We start from the raw sequence: 13070 nt of genomic DNA, 5'->3' as shown, positions 1-13070 counted from the left end.
TATCTCGCTTCTCTCAGCTGACGGAAAGCAGCCTCGTTTTCATAACTGGGTCACTCGAAATTAGGTCACAGCAGAAAGCAAAACATGCGCTCCCATTGTATGTTTATATATTTTCTGATGTTTAAGTTACCTTTCTGTTGTTAGAGTTGGCTTATCATAACAAGCCAGACCTGAAAACAGTAATTCATGAGTGAGATTTTATTTGACATTATAGCATACCTGGAGAGAACGCTAATTAAAATATACGTACGTGTGCATGTATTAAGCTTGCGCTAGGCTCATGCATGCATACCGAATTTATTTGTATGGTACACCTCGATCCGCTGCGTGTGTTTTATATATCCATAGATTTTATCTTTGAGTATGTTGAAGTCGTTGGATGTTGATGTTGCTGTTTTCTAGCTTGGTTTGTAAATTAACACATTGATACGTCATTGATATGACAGACCGGACCTGGTTATCTGACATATGAATTCACCAGAACCAGAAGTACACGTATAGACCAATATGTTGTACATGTATCTATATACCTAGTTATGGACCAAGAATGCATACATAGTCATGTATGTATCAGCCAAATGAAAAACAAATTACAACTTTTCTAATAGTATATAAGATAACTGTAAATCAGATGGCTGATATGGTCAACTAGGTGCTATAAGTTATGGTAATTAACTCATATGCATCTAATTTTTGCTATTAACAGTTATTTAATTATTGTGTAATTATTTCTTTTATCTTAAATAAAAGTTCTAGGAAAAGTCTTTTAACAATTCCAGTTTCAGTTTCATTCCCGAAAATAAGCGGTTTACCCAATGAATCACAATTACTAATGTAAATATATCTACTGATATAGCAACTGATATGGTGGCTGCAACAACTTAGCGCCGCGCTAGATTGTCTTTCGTCGTCATATGACTGAAAAATTGTTGAGAACGACGTTAAACCCCAAGCACTCACTCACTCACTAGATTGTCTTTGTTCTCAGGCAGGCGTTTGTTATTTCAGAATGTTAAAGATTTTCACAATTGGCGCGAATGTATAGGCTCGACACAGAGAGAAATTAAATGTACAATGTAGGCCTACGTCCACTCGGCAAAGACTCAATTATTAAGCAAGTCGTCATTGGTTGAAATATAGGTCACCTTTGTGTTACCAGCAAATAAATAACAGTTCGTCCAAATGTATAAAAAAAAACTGGCTTAATATTACACACACACACACACAAAACAACAAGAACTTGTTCCATGGGCAAACTGCATGCGTGATATACTCAATTTAGTTCTGACATGACTTCTAGACACAGGCCCCAGTCGGGCGAAACGTAACACAATGTCACGTGAGAGAAGACGTCATATTTTGTGTTGGTTCCGAGGTTGATGCAAAACAAGGAAGACATCATGGCGGACGATAACTTTTGCGCTCTATCGAAGAAGGTTATTAGGAAGAGTGTGCCTCCGACATTTTAATTCGGTGAGCCTGTGGTTTTTGGGAGTTTCCTTTGGTTGAGGTTGAAATGGGTGGCAAACCGAGCACCCCAGCACCGCGAATGCGGACATATTCGGGCAGTGGTGCTGGCCCAAGTGGCGGGCCTGATATTGCAGTTGGGGGGTCTAGCGGTTCGAGCAGTTCGAGGGCTCGTGCGCGAAGCTTGGGAAGTTTTCAGACGGGTAATAGTCCACATACAAACTCATTGAATATACCGACAAGTAACGGGGCTGCCAGGGGCACGAGCTCGCCTGATTCGGACTCCAGCACCCCTGACGACATCAACATCTCCCGTTTGGTGGCCGTGGTTTTCCTCAATCTCTACCAGTGCAGCTGATAGCTCTCCAAGGTGAGTTGAGTAAGCTACTTGTCACGTTCATAGTGGCATGATAAACAACGATATTGTGAAACAGTAAATCTGTGATAGCTACATTACCGGTATAATGCCTAGTCCAGTAGCTAAGATTAATATTTACTCAGTGGCTGTGGGAGCTGGAGGCTGATGGAGCAAAATTGGCAGAAAACTCATGATTGTGCTGTTGATTGTAGCCTGTTGAGGTAGCGGTTCAAATCCAGCAGTTGCAAACATGTAACTCTAATTTGGGTGGCTGTGGCAAGGGTTACAATGAAAAGGGCTTTCTAATGTGTCGTCGCCAAAGTTGTCGTCGGTCGTCGGTAGTTGTACATTGTATTCAAACATTATTGATAAGTAGTTACTTTCTAAGGGAGAAATCCCTTGGATGAGCTTACATCTTCATGTTACCTTCCATTTTCTAAAATATTTTACATTCTTTTGTGTATTCCAGACTCTTTTGCACAGCTTTTGCTAAAGATCTCAATTTTAGGCCCAAAGATGCTAGATTTCTAGTTTTCCATCACTGCCCACACATTACATTGCTGCAACATTATTTCAGTTTTTTGGGGGGGCTCAGAAATGGATGCAGATTATCCAAAATAATCATAATGAAAAATTCAATTTGTTAAGTCACCTTCACCAATTATTTTCTAAAATATTATTTAGATGATAATGTTGTACAAAATCTACCATGAGAGTTTTCTGGGATTTTTAGCAGATTTTCGCAATTTTTTTAATGAATGTGTAATATACTTTCTCAATTTTAAGTAATATACCTACTCAATTTTATAGTTTAAGTATAATACTTTCATTAGTAATAGTCAACATATCACAGATAGGATATTTTGCTCTGTCTCAGCCGAGGAGAGTTGTATTTCAGTCTGGTACCTTTCCCAAGGCCTATGATCTATTTATATACTTACTTGATTGGTGTATTACACCTTACTCAAGAACATTTCACAGGGCTACTTCTGGGTCAGTATTTTTTTTAACCATTCACTTTAGCGACCTCATCAGATTTTGTAGCAAATGCTATTTTTTCTTTAGCCATACTTTAAGTTAGCGGCCTTGACTTAATCTCTTGTGATCATCATCTGATTGAATGGAAGCAGTATCCAGGACTCTTGTAGGTCTCCATCTGTAATTCGATTTGTCTGCCTTGGTGTAACTACTAGAATTAGTTTGGTCTCTTCCAGCTGTATCTAGAGTTTATCAGATGTTACATTTGGAACAATTGCCCTCAAAATAATGGATCAGTGCTTGGCAGCTTGTTTTTGTTTTTGTTTTTTTGAATACTGATTTTTTCCTCTGTGTAAGAAGGTCTTCTTTGTTTTTATTTTATTTAGATACTGGTTGTTGAGTAACGTATTATGTCCGCTGACTCCAAGTATTAAGATACATGTGTCAGTTTCATTTTTGGACCAAATTGAACTTCAATTCTGCAATCACCATGTGTTTGAGCACAATTTTCAAGGAAACAAATACCATGCAGTGCAGCATATACATTAATATTATGTTGTATAGCTTACTGTTGGTTTGCACCATTGTGTGAACATAATATCAGATGGTTCCATGTGTAAGTAGGATATAGAAGGTCTCTGTTCCATCTTTTATAGATCTCAAAATGATCAGCATTATAATTATTACCAAACAAAGCTTGTATTTCACACAACTGCAACTGAGCACAACTGGGGGCCAATGTCACACACAACTGCACACAACTAACTGGACCCCAGTGTCACACAGAACTCCACACAACTAACTGGACCCCAATGTCACACACAACTGCACACAACTAACTGGACCCGGTGTCGCACACAACTCCACACAACAAACTGGACCCCAATGTCACACACAACTCCACAGAACTAAGAGGACCCCAATGTCGCACACGACTCCACACAACTAACTGGACCCCAATGTCGCACACAACTGCACACAACTAACTGGACCCCAATGTCGCATACAACTGCACACAACTAACTGGACCCAGTGTTGCACACAACTGCACACAACTAACTAGACCCCAATGTCGCACACAACTCCACACAACTAACTGGACCCCAGTGTCACACACAACTCCACACAAATAACTGGACCCCAATGTCGCACAGAACTCCACACCGCTAACTGGACCCCAATGTCACACACCACTCCACACAAATAACTGGACCCCAATGTCGCACAGAACTTCACACCGCTAACTGGACCCCAATGTCACACACAACTCCACACAACTAACTGGACCCTAATGTCTCACACAACTCCACACAACTAACTGGACCCCAATGTCGCACACAACTCCACACAACTAAGTGGACCCCAGTGTCTCACGCAACTCCACACAACTAACTGGACCCCAATGTCGCACACCACTCCACACAACTAACTGGACCCCAATGTCCCACACCACTCCACACAACTAACTGGACCCCAATGTCGCACACAACTCCACACAACTAACTGGACCCCAATGTCGCACACCACTCCACACAACTAACTGGACCCCAGTGTCGCACACCACTCCACACAACTAACTGGACCCCAGTGTCGCACACCACTCCACACAACTAACTGGACCCCAATGTCGCACACCACTCGACACAACTAACTGGACCCCAATGTCGCACACCACTCCACACAACTAACTGGACCCCAATGTCCCACACCACTCCACACAACTAACTGGACCCCAATGTCGCACACAACTCCACACAACTAACTGGACCCCAATGTCGCACACAACTCCACACAACTAACTGGACCCCAATGTCGCACACCACTCCACATAACTAACTGGACCCCAGTGTCGCACACCACTCCACACAACTAACTGGACCCCAATGTCGCACACCACTCCACACAACTAACTGGACCCCAATGTCGCACACCACTCCACACAACTAACTGGACCCCAATGTCGCACACAACTCCACACAACTAACTGGACCCCAATGTCGCACACCACTCCACACAACTAACTGGACCCCAATGTCGCACACAACTCCACACAACTAACTGGACCCCAATGTCGCACACAACTCCACACAACTAACTGGACCCCAATGTCGCACACAACTCCACACAACTAACTAGACCCCAATGTCGCACACCACTCCACACAACTAACTGGACCCCAATGTCGCACGCCACTCGACACAACTAACTGGACCCCAATGTCGCACACAACTGCACACAACTAACTGGACCCCAATGTCGGACACAACTCCACACAACTAACTGGACCCCAATGTCGCACACAACTCCACACAACTAACTGGACCCCAATGTCGCACACCACTCGACACAACTAACTGGACCTCAATGTCGCACACCACTCCACACAACTAACTGGACCCCAATGTCGCACACCACTCCACACAACTAACTGGACCCCAATGTCGCACACAACTGCACACAACTAACTGGACCCCAATGTCGCACACAACTCCACACAACTAACTGGATCTGATTGATCATATTCATAACATGGCTTTTGTCACTCCGCCGATGTTCAGTCTGTGTCAGCAGCGAGTTTGAACCACATAACCATCTCCTTACTATACACAATTGCACAAAAAGGTATATAAACTCACAGCGCTTAAGTAGCTCTATTAAATCTCAGTTGGTGGAAAAAATTAGGCCTTGAATAATGGTAATTAAGGCCTTTATCTCATGTAATACCAATTATGTGTGCATATACTACATTAACTCATTTACAAATCTAGAGTGAAAGGCAATTTCTTCATAGTCCTTGGATTTTGCTTTCTGTGGAGAGGATAATTTTGATGAATTATCAAAGAAAGAAGGCAGCCTCGCCATAACTTGATAAGTTTGTCTTCTTCAGGATAATATCAGTTGTCGGCCATATTAAGAAGTCCCACCCAGTCATCATATGATATACACAGTATTTGACTGGCCTCTTGTACATGTGCTGTCATATTGATGGGATGTTAATTCAAACTATTTCCAACTAATCATGGAAAGTACGTGTTCTTGTGTGTATAACATGGTCTGCTATCAGGAACTGACCGTAGACTAGTTGGTGACAGATGCAGGAATAGCCATTTCACATTGTTACATATGGTTGTATCAGATCAGTTGTCCATGAACACTGACTTTTTTAAACGGATTATAACTCATCCGTGTGTGAAGCACTTTGAAAGTGGTACAGCCATTGGTTGACTTTCCCAGCAAAAAAGGCAAGTGTCCAGGAGCCACCTAGGCCAAGGAGCTTTGGGATGCTAGACAGCTGGAGATGCCCTGAAATCGTTCTACTAGGTATTTATTCTTCACACAGATCCATTGTAGTTTTATGTGCTTAACAGTCTACAGTGCACATGTGTGTGCATGGGCCTTCATTCTGTTGGTCGCTATTAAATAGGTTCGACTTCACTTTAGATTTAGTTTATTTACTTATTTTGGGGTGGGGGGGGCGTTCTTTTCTTTTTGAGAAGTGGTATGGCCATGGCCATACAGCCGTACTGCTTGCAACACCACTGCAACTAGTTCTGACTCGACACAGCTGTGACATTAGCTAGGCTATAAACTCTAATCTAAAATATAAATGTGAAAACTTTACTTTATTTTTCTTTCTTTAACAGGAGATAAGATGTCCAGTGCAGATAATATTCTTAGTTGGCCTGGCATTTAAATAGGATTTGATTGTGAAGTCAGAAAATCACAACCATATGTAATTGTAGGACTAAACTACATGTAACCTGGCTATGGCCGACCTGAACAGTTCGGTATTGTACATGTACACGCACAGTATTGTTCAGTTGAAGTACATGTAGATTTTCATGTACATATACAGTATTGTACAGTCAAAATGCATGAAGAAACACACATGTACATATACAGTATTGTACAGTCAAAATACATGTAGAATCACATGTACATATACAGTATTGCACAGTCAAAATTCATGTAGAATCACATATTTACACACACAGTATTGTACAGTCAAAATACATGTAGAATCACATATTTACACACACATTGTTGTACAGTCAAAATACATGTAGAATCACATGTACAGTATCATTCTGTAAACATACATGTAGAATCATGTACATGTACAGTATTGTACAGTCAAAATACATGTAGAATCTCACGTACATATACAGTTTTGTACAGTCAGAATTCATGTAGAATCACATATTTACACACACACTATTGTACAGTCAAAATACATGTAGAATCACATGTTCATGTACAATATTGCACAGTCAGAATACATGTAGAATCACATGTACATATACAGAATTGTAGTCGAAATACATGTAGAATCACATGTATATGTAGAATCACATGTACATATATAGCATTGTAGAGTCAAAATACATGTAGAATCACATGTACATATACAGTATTGTAGTCAAAATACATGTACAATCACATGTACATATTCAACATTGTACAGTTGAAATACATGTAGAATCACATGTACATATACAGTATTGTAGTCGAAATACATGTAGAATCACACATGTACATACACAGTATTCTACAGTCGAAACACATGTAGAATCACATGTACATATACAGTATTGTGTTCGAAATACACGTAGAACCACATTTACATATACAGAATTGTACAGTATAAATACATGTAGACTCACACATGTACATGTACAGTATTGTACAGTGAAAATACATGTAGAATCACATGTTCATGTACATCATTGTACAGTCAAAATTCATGTAGAATCAAATGTTCATGTACACTATTGTTTAGTCAAAATACATGCAGAATCACGTACATGTACAGTATTGTACAGTCAAAATACATGTAAAATCACACGTGTACATATACAGTTTTGTACAGTCAGAATTCATGTAGAATCACATTTACACAGTGTTGTACGGTCAAAATGCATGTAGAGTCACATGTAAAGTATCATTCAGTTAAAATACGTGTAGAATCACATGTACATATACAGTATTGTAGTTAAAATACATGTAGAATCAAATGTACATATACAGCATTGTACAGTCAAAATACATGTAGAATCACACATGTGCATACACAGTATTCTACAGTCGAAACACATGTAGAATGACATGTACATATATAGCATTGTAGAGTCAAAATACATGTAGAATCACATGTACATATACAGCATGGTACAGTCCAAATACATCTGTCATACATAAGCAAGAATAAGTTGCATGGCTACTGTTTGTTTGATACTGCAATGAAGATATATTTGCGGCTGATTCAGCGGATGACATGCTTGTTAATGTTTTGTGCCGCATGTCTCTTGTTGACATACACGTGAAAATCCATGCAGTACTGATGATCAAGGATGTCATTTACCTATATACGTGTATACCTGTAGGTGCACTATCTCCCTGTGTTATTAGTTACATGGTTACTCAGTGATAGGATACCTAAATATATGGTGTCAGTAATCCTCATATAATGAAGGTTACTGACACATTGTATTTCCGTATCCTATCACTGAGTAAGCATGTAACAAATTTATCCTGCAAAGACCCATCAGTTCACTGCAGAAGACTGATGTATAGGTGAATTGCTTCAGCGATGTGACCATTGTATTCACAATCCAACATTTTGTCAGATGTGGGATAAATATATTTTCTGGAGTGTACATCTGGTATGTACCGAGAGTTTCAAGATCATACATTTCACAATGGATCATGGAATTTCACATCACATCTGATGTCAGTGTTATAGTGGTCACATTGACATCATGATAACCATATTATCTGATCACTTTTCAATCACCTCATTATGTTGACCTCTCACCCACCCCGCTCATATACTTGTGATGTACAGTGTCTCATGCTATTGTTGTACATGTATGAACAAGAATTATCCGGTACATAAATCTCTTTTCCAGCATTGTCCTGTTTTGTGTATGTCGTGTTATGAAATACACACACACTCACACACACCCTTTTATTGAGACTTTCTTGGTTACATTGCAGTCTTGCCGTGAAGCCAGCTGCAGTGTATTAACCATATTTGTTTTATGGCCGAAATATGAGGACAAGGAAACGTGTTAAATTAGTTCATTATTGACTTATTTGATTTTTATAGTAAGGATTGGTGATATGCACTTTTTCAACCTTAAAAAGTGACCAAGGGGCCCCCGTGGCCATCGCAGCGCATTGACCCAGGAGCCTTCCACTAGTGGGATTGCTGTGAGTCCAGCTCATGCTAGATTCCTCTCCAGTTGAACGTGGGAAGGTATGCCAGCAACCTGCAGGTGTTTGTGGGTTTGCCCGGTTTCCACTTACCATAATGGCTGGTCGCCGTCATATGTGAAGTATTCCTGAGTATGGCGTAAAAATCTCATGAAATAAGTATAAATAAATAGTGACCAAGCTCTTCTTTAAGCAGATAACAAAGCTTCCCTAAGCCATAATAGTGCAAACCTCCAAGAGTCTTTCAATAATGATGCCTCAGATCGATTTTGAATGAATGAGTGAAATTTTATGGTCTTATCAGCAAGGTTACATATGTTTTGTAGCGTGAATAAGGTAATGTGTAGAACCGGGAAATGGTAACGGTTTGTATATAATGTACTGTACAGCACAGTACATGGAACAGGATACAACTCCTTTTCTCAAAATTGCACTGAATATACATGTATAGGTATGCTTGTATGTAGTTATAATTGAATACTGGTTTAAATTTCCTGGTCCCACGACTGATAGCTTTACTACATGCAGAGTGGATAATTTGAAAGATGCAGCATGATAGTGGTACCATGCAGATGCTGTCCGGGATATAGACCCTGCCAGTCTTGGGCGGGTGGGTGTACAAAATCACCATAGCTAACCGACCAGTTGTGCTGAGATCCATGGAGAAGTCAGTTACTGCAGTCTACTTGCGGGATTAGGCCATGTTTGCCAGTACTATACTGACAGGCCTGGAAACAGTTAAAACACTGGTCTAAGTGCACCCTTGTAGAACCATTTTATATGTACTCTGTGTACTGGTCTTGTGTGTATGTACTTGTGTACATCGCATACGGCACAGTGTGTAAAGTGAGTTTTCAGTTTGCTTTAGGCATGAAATGGATAGACGTCTGTCTGATACTCCTCACCATGAGAACTTCTCTGTCTGATACCTCTCCTTGCCATGTGGACATCTCTGTCTTACTGATGATACTCCTTGCCATGTGGACATCTCTGTCTGTTACTCATCCTCACCATTTGGACTTTCCTGTTGGTCTGATTCTCCTGTTTGCCATGCAGACTTCTCTGTCTTACTGATGATACTCCTTGCCAGGTGGACATTTTCTGTCTGATACCTCTCCTTGCCATGTGGACATCTCTGTCTGTTACTCATCCTCACCATTTGGACTTTCCTGTTGGTCTGATTCTCCTGTTCGCCATGCAGACTTCTCTGTCTTACTGATGATACTCCTTGCCATGTGGACATTTTCTGTCTGATACCTCTCCTTGCCATGTGGACTTCTCTGTCTGATACCGCTCCTTGCCATGTGGACATCTCTGTCTGATACTCATCCTCGCCATTTGGACTTTCCTGTTGGTCTGATTCTCCTATTCGCCATGCAGACTTCTCTGTCTTACTGATGATACTCCTTGCCATGTGGACATTGTCTGTCTGATACTCCTCCTGGCCATGTGGACTTCTCTGTCTGATACCGCTCCTTGTCATGTGGACATCTCTGTCTTACTGATGATACTCCTTGCCATGTGGACATTTTCTGTCTGATACTCATCCTCGCCATTTGGACTTTCCTGTTGGTCTGATTCTCCTATTCGCCATGCAGACTTCTCTGTCTTGCTGATGATACTCCTTGCCATGTGGACATTGTCTGTCTGATACTCCTCCTGGCCATGTGGACTTCTCTGTCTGATACCGCTCCTTGCCATGTGGACATCTCTGTCTGTTACTCATCCTCGCATGTGGACTTTTCTGTTTGTCTGATTCTCCTCTTCGCCATGTGGACTTCTCCGTCTGTCTGATACTCCCCTTGGCCATGCAGACTTCTCTATCTGTCTGATACTCCTCCTCACCATGTGTTGTGTTAGTGCTAGCCCTTTTGCCTTTTCTCCAAAGTGGCTAACCTGGTCAGAATTTTTTTAGTCATTTTCACAATTATATAGTCACAATGAAATTAACAACTTGAAAACTCAAGCAAAGCAGTGAATCAATTAAAAACTGGAATGGATCTGCGAACAGCAGATCCTAGGCCGGAATCCCGGATCGGATCGATGACGTTTTCCCCACCAAATAATACACGGCTCTTGTAACAGCAAGTTTATGTAAATGTGCTGAATGTGGTAAATCTGCCTTAGGACATTATTTGAAAACGTGCATGTCCTTTGTTTGATGACACAGATCAAAGATTTTTGACATACATAGAGTACATGTGTAACACTTTGCACTCAGTGATTTTCAGCTTTACAGCTGTAACGGTTTTCTCTCACCAGACCTCCAAATATTGTGAAAAATTGCGCTTTTTTGCGTTTTGATCGCAATTTGCGGCAAAGCTGTATGTCGCCATCAAGAAATAAGTCCAGATTCATGATCAGGACGTCAAACTACGTCTGGTAGCATGCTTACAATGTTCGTGTGTTCATCCTAGTCGCAAATGCATTTAAAATGCATCATATAACATGGGGACGTCAAAGTGCCAAACATAGCCAATCGGCCTTTGGACAATTTTTCAAACCCTGCAACTCCCACATTTATTATGACAGTTCAACGATTTTCATATAGCCTGTTGAACTCAGTCATTTTCAGCTACACAGCTGCAGTGATTTTGTTTCACGTGACCTCCAAACATGGTCTAAAATTGCACTTTTTCACACTTTCATAGCAATTGGCGACAAAACCATGCGTCGGAGAAAGAAAAAAACACCAGACTCATGATCAGAACATCCAACTACGCCTAGCAGCCTACTTAAAACCTTGAAATTCACAACATTTTCATCGCCTGCGAAATTGACTAAGCTGGGATCGAACTCTGACATGACTGACAGGCGTCAGCGGTAAAAGAAAGAAAGAAGAACAAAGAAAAAACAAACCCGGCGCGATCTGCCTGATGTCCATTTCCTGACGTCAGTGATCTTGGCCATTCGACTGCCCCAGACACGTCTGCGTAACTCCACACAGCCGGGAGACAGTTAGCGTTTAAATCCTTGTGTAATTACGTCAAGTTGGAGAAAATTTCGCAAGCATCTCCCCTACCATCCACACTTTTGTATCTCTCACTAAGTCCCCAAGGCAGTCGCAATTCTCACTTCAAGACTATATACACATTTTCTTTACGCTTCTATCTTTCATATGAGAGCTTAAGTTATTGGTCGAAAATCAACACATAACCACATACACGGCTTTCAAAGTTTCCATGCGACCTTACACCGTTTGTCACTGAGGCAGTCGGTCGGTCATTTGCATTCCCGCGAATAGATCGGCGAGCTTGATGATGCTACACTATGCCCAGTGAAAAACTGTCATTCCTTGGCAGACTTAGCCCGCTTTTTGTAAGAAATAACACAAAAACATGACCAGTGTAACAGCAAGTTTGTACTTTCATGTCTCAATCCACGACCTGCCATACACAGACTCACTGCTCTACTGATAGCTCGGCCATTGTTAGAAAGTCAACACCTTGACCACGGCACATGTCCATATCTGTCAATCACCCTGGCCTGTTTAACGTATAGTAAAGAGGACAAGGTCTGCGCAAAACAAAGCTAACTTTTAGATGTCCACGTCATTTGCTGTTGTAGTTAGATCTCTACGCCATCTAATAGAGTACTGTATAGCTGAATGTCATCCTACAACCGTTTCGGGAGATCACGGATAGTGTAGCCGAAAGCATCGAAAACTAAATGTCGCCAGAAAGAAATAAGTCCAGATTCATGATCAGGACGTCAAACTACGGGTAACATGCTTACAATGTTCCTGCCTTCATCGTAGTCGCAAATGCATTTAAAATGCATCATATAACATGGGGACGTCAAAGTGCCAAATATAGCAAATCGGCCTTTGGACAATATTTGAAGCATTGCAACTCCCACATTTATTGACAAACTTCAATGATTTTATGCACGCCTACACTACACATATGGCCCTTTGCACAGTCATTTCCAGCTCCACAGCTGCAGCAGTTTTGTGTCACGTGACCTCCAAACATGGGCGAAAATTGTACTTTTTTGCATCTTCATGGCAATTGGCGACAAAACCATGCGTCGGAGAAAGGAAAAACCACCA

The 13070-nt window shown here is 41.0% G+C and overlaps 1 protein-coding gene across 1 annotated transcript in view; it reads left to right on the top strand.

The window, feature by feature from the left end:
* The first annotated feature begins 1388 nt into the window (after positions 1 to 1388).
* The window catches only part of LOC135474668 (E3 ubiquitin-protein ligase ZNRF2-like), a 31640-nt gene continuing 19958 nt past the window's right edge, over positions 1389 to 13070 (top strand). The window contains 2 exon segments of the mRNA XM_064754205.1: positions 1389 to 1780; positions 1783 to 1837. Coding sequence (XP_064610275.1) covers positions 1517 to 1780; positions 1783 to 1837 — 319 coding nt within the window. The 5' untranslated portion in view covers positions 1389 to 1516.

Source organism: Liolophura sinensis, chromosome 9 (genome assembly GCF_032854445.1).
Source record: "Liolophura sinensis isolate JHLJ2023 chromosome 9, CUHK_Ljap_v2, whole genome shotgun sequence".
Taxonomy (NCBI): Eukaryota; Metazoa; Mollusca; class Polyplacophora; order Chitonida; family Chitonidae; genus Liolophura; species Liolophura sinensis.
This window is presented reverse-complemented; position numbering and strand designations above follow the sequence as displayed.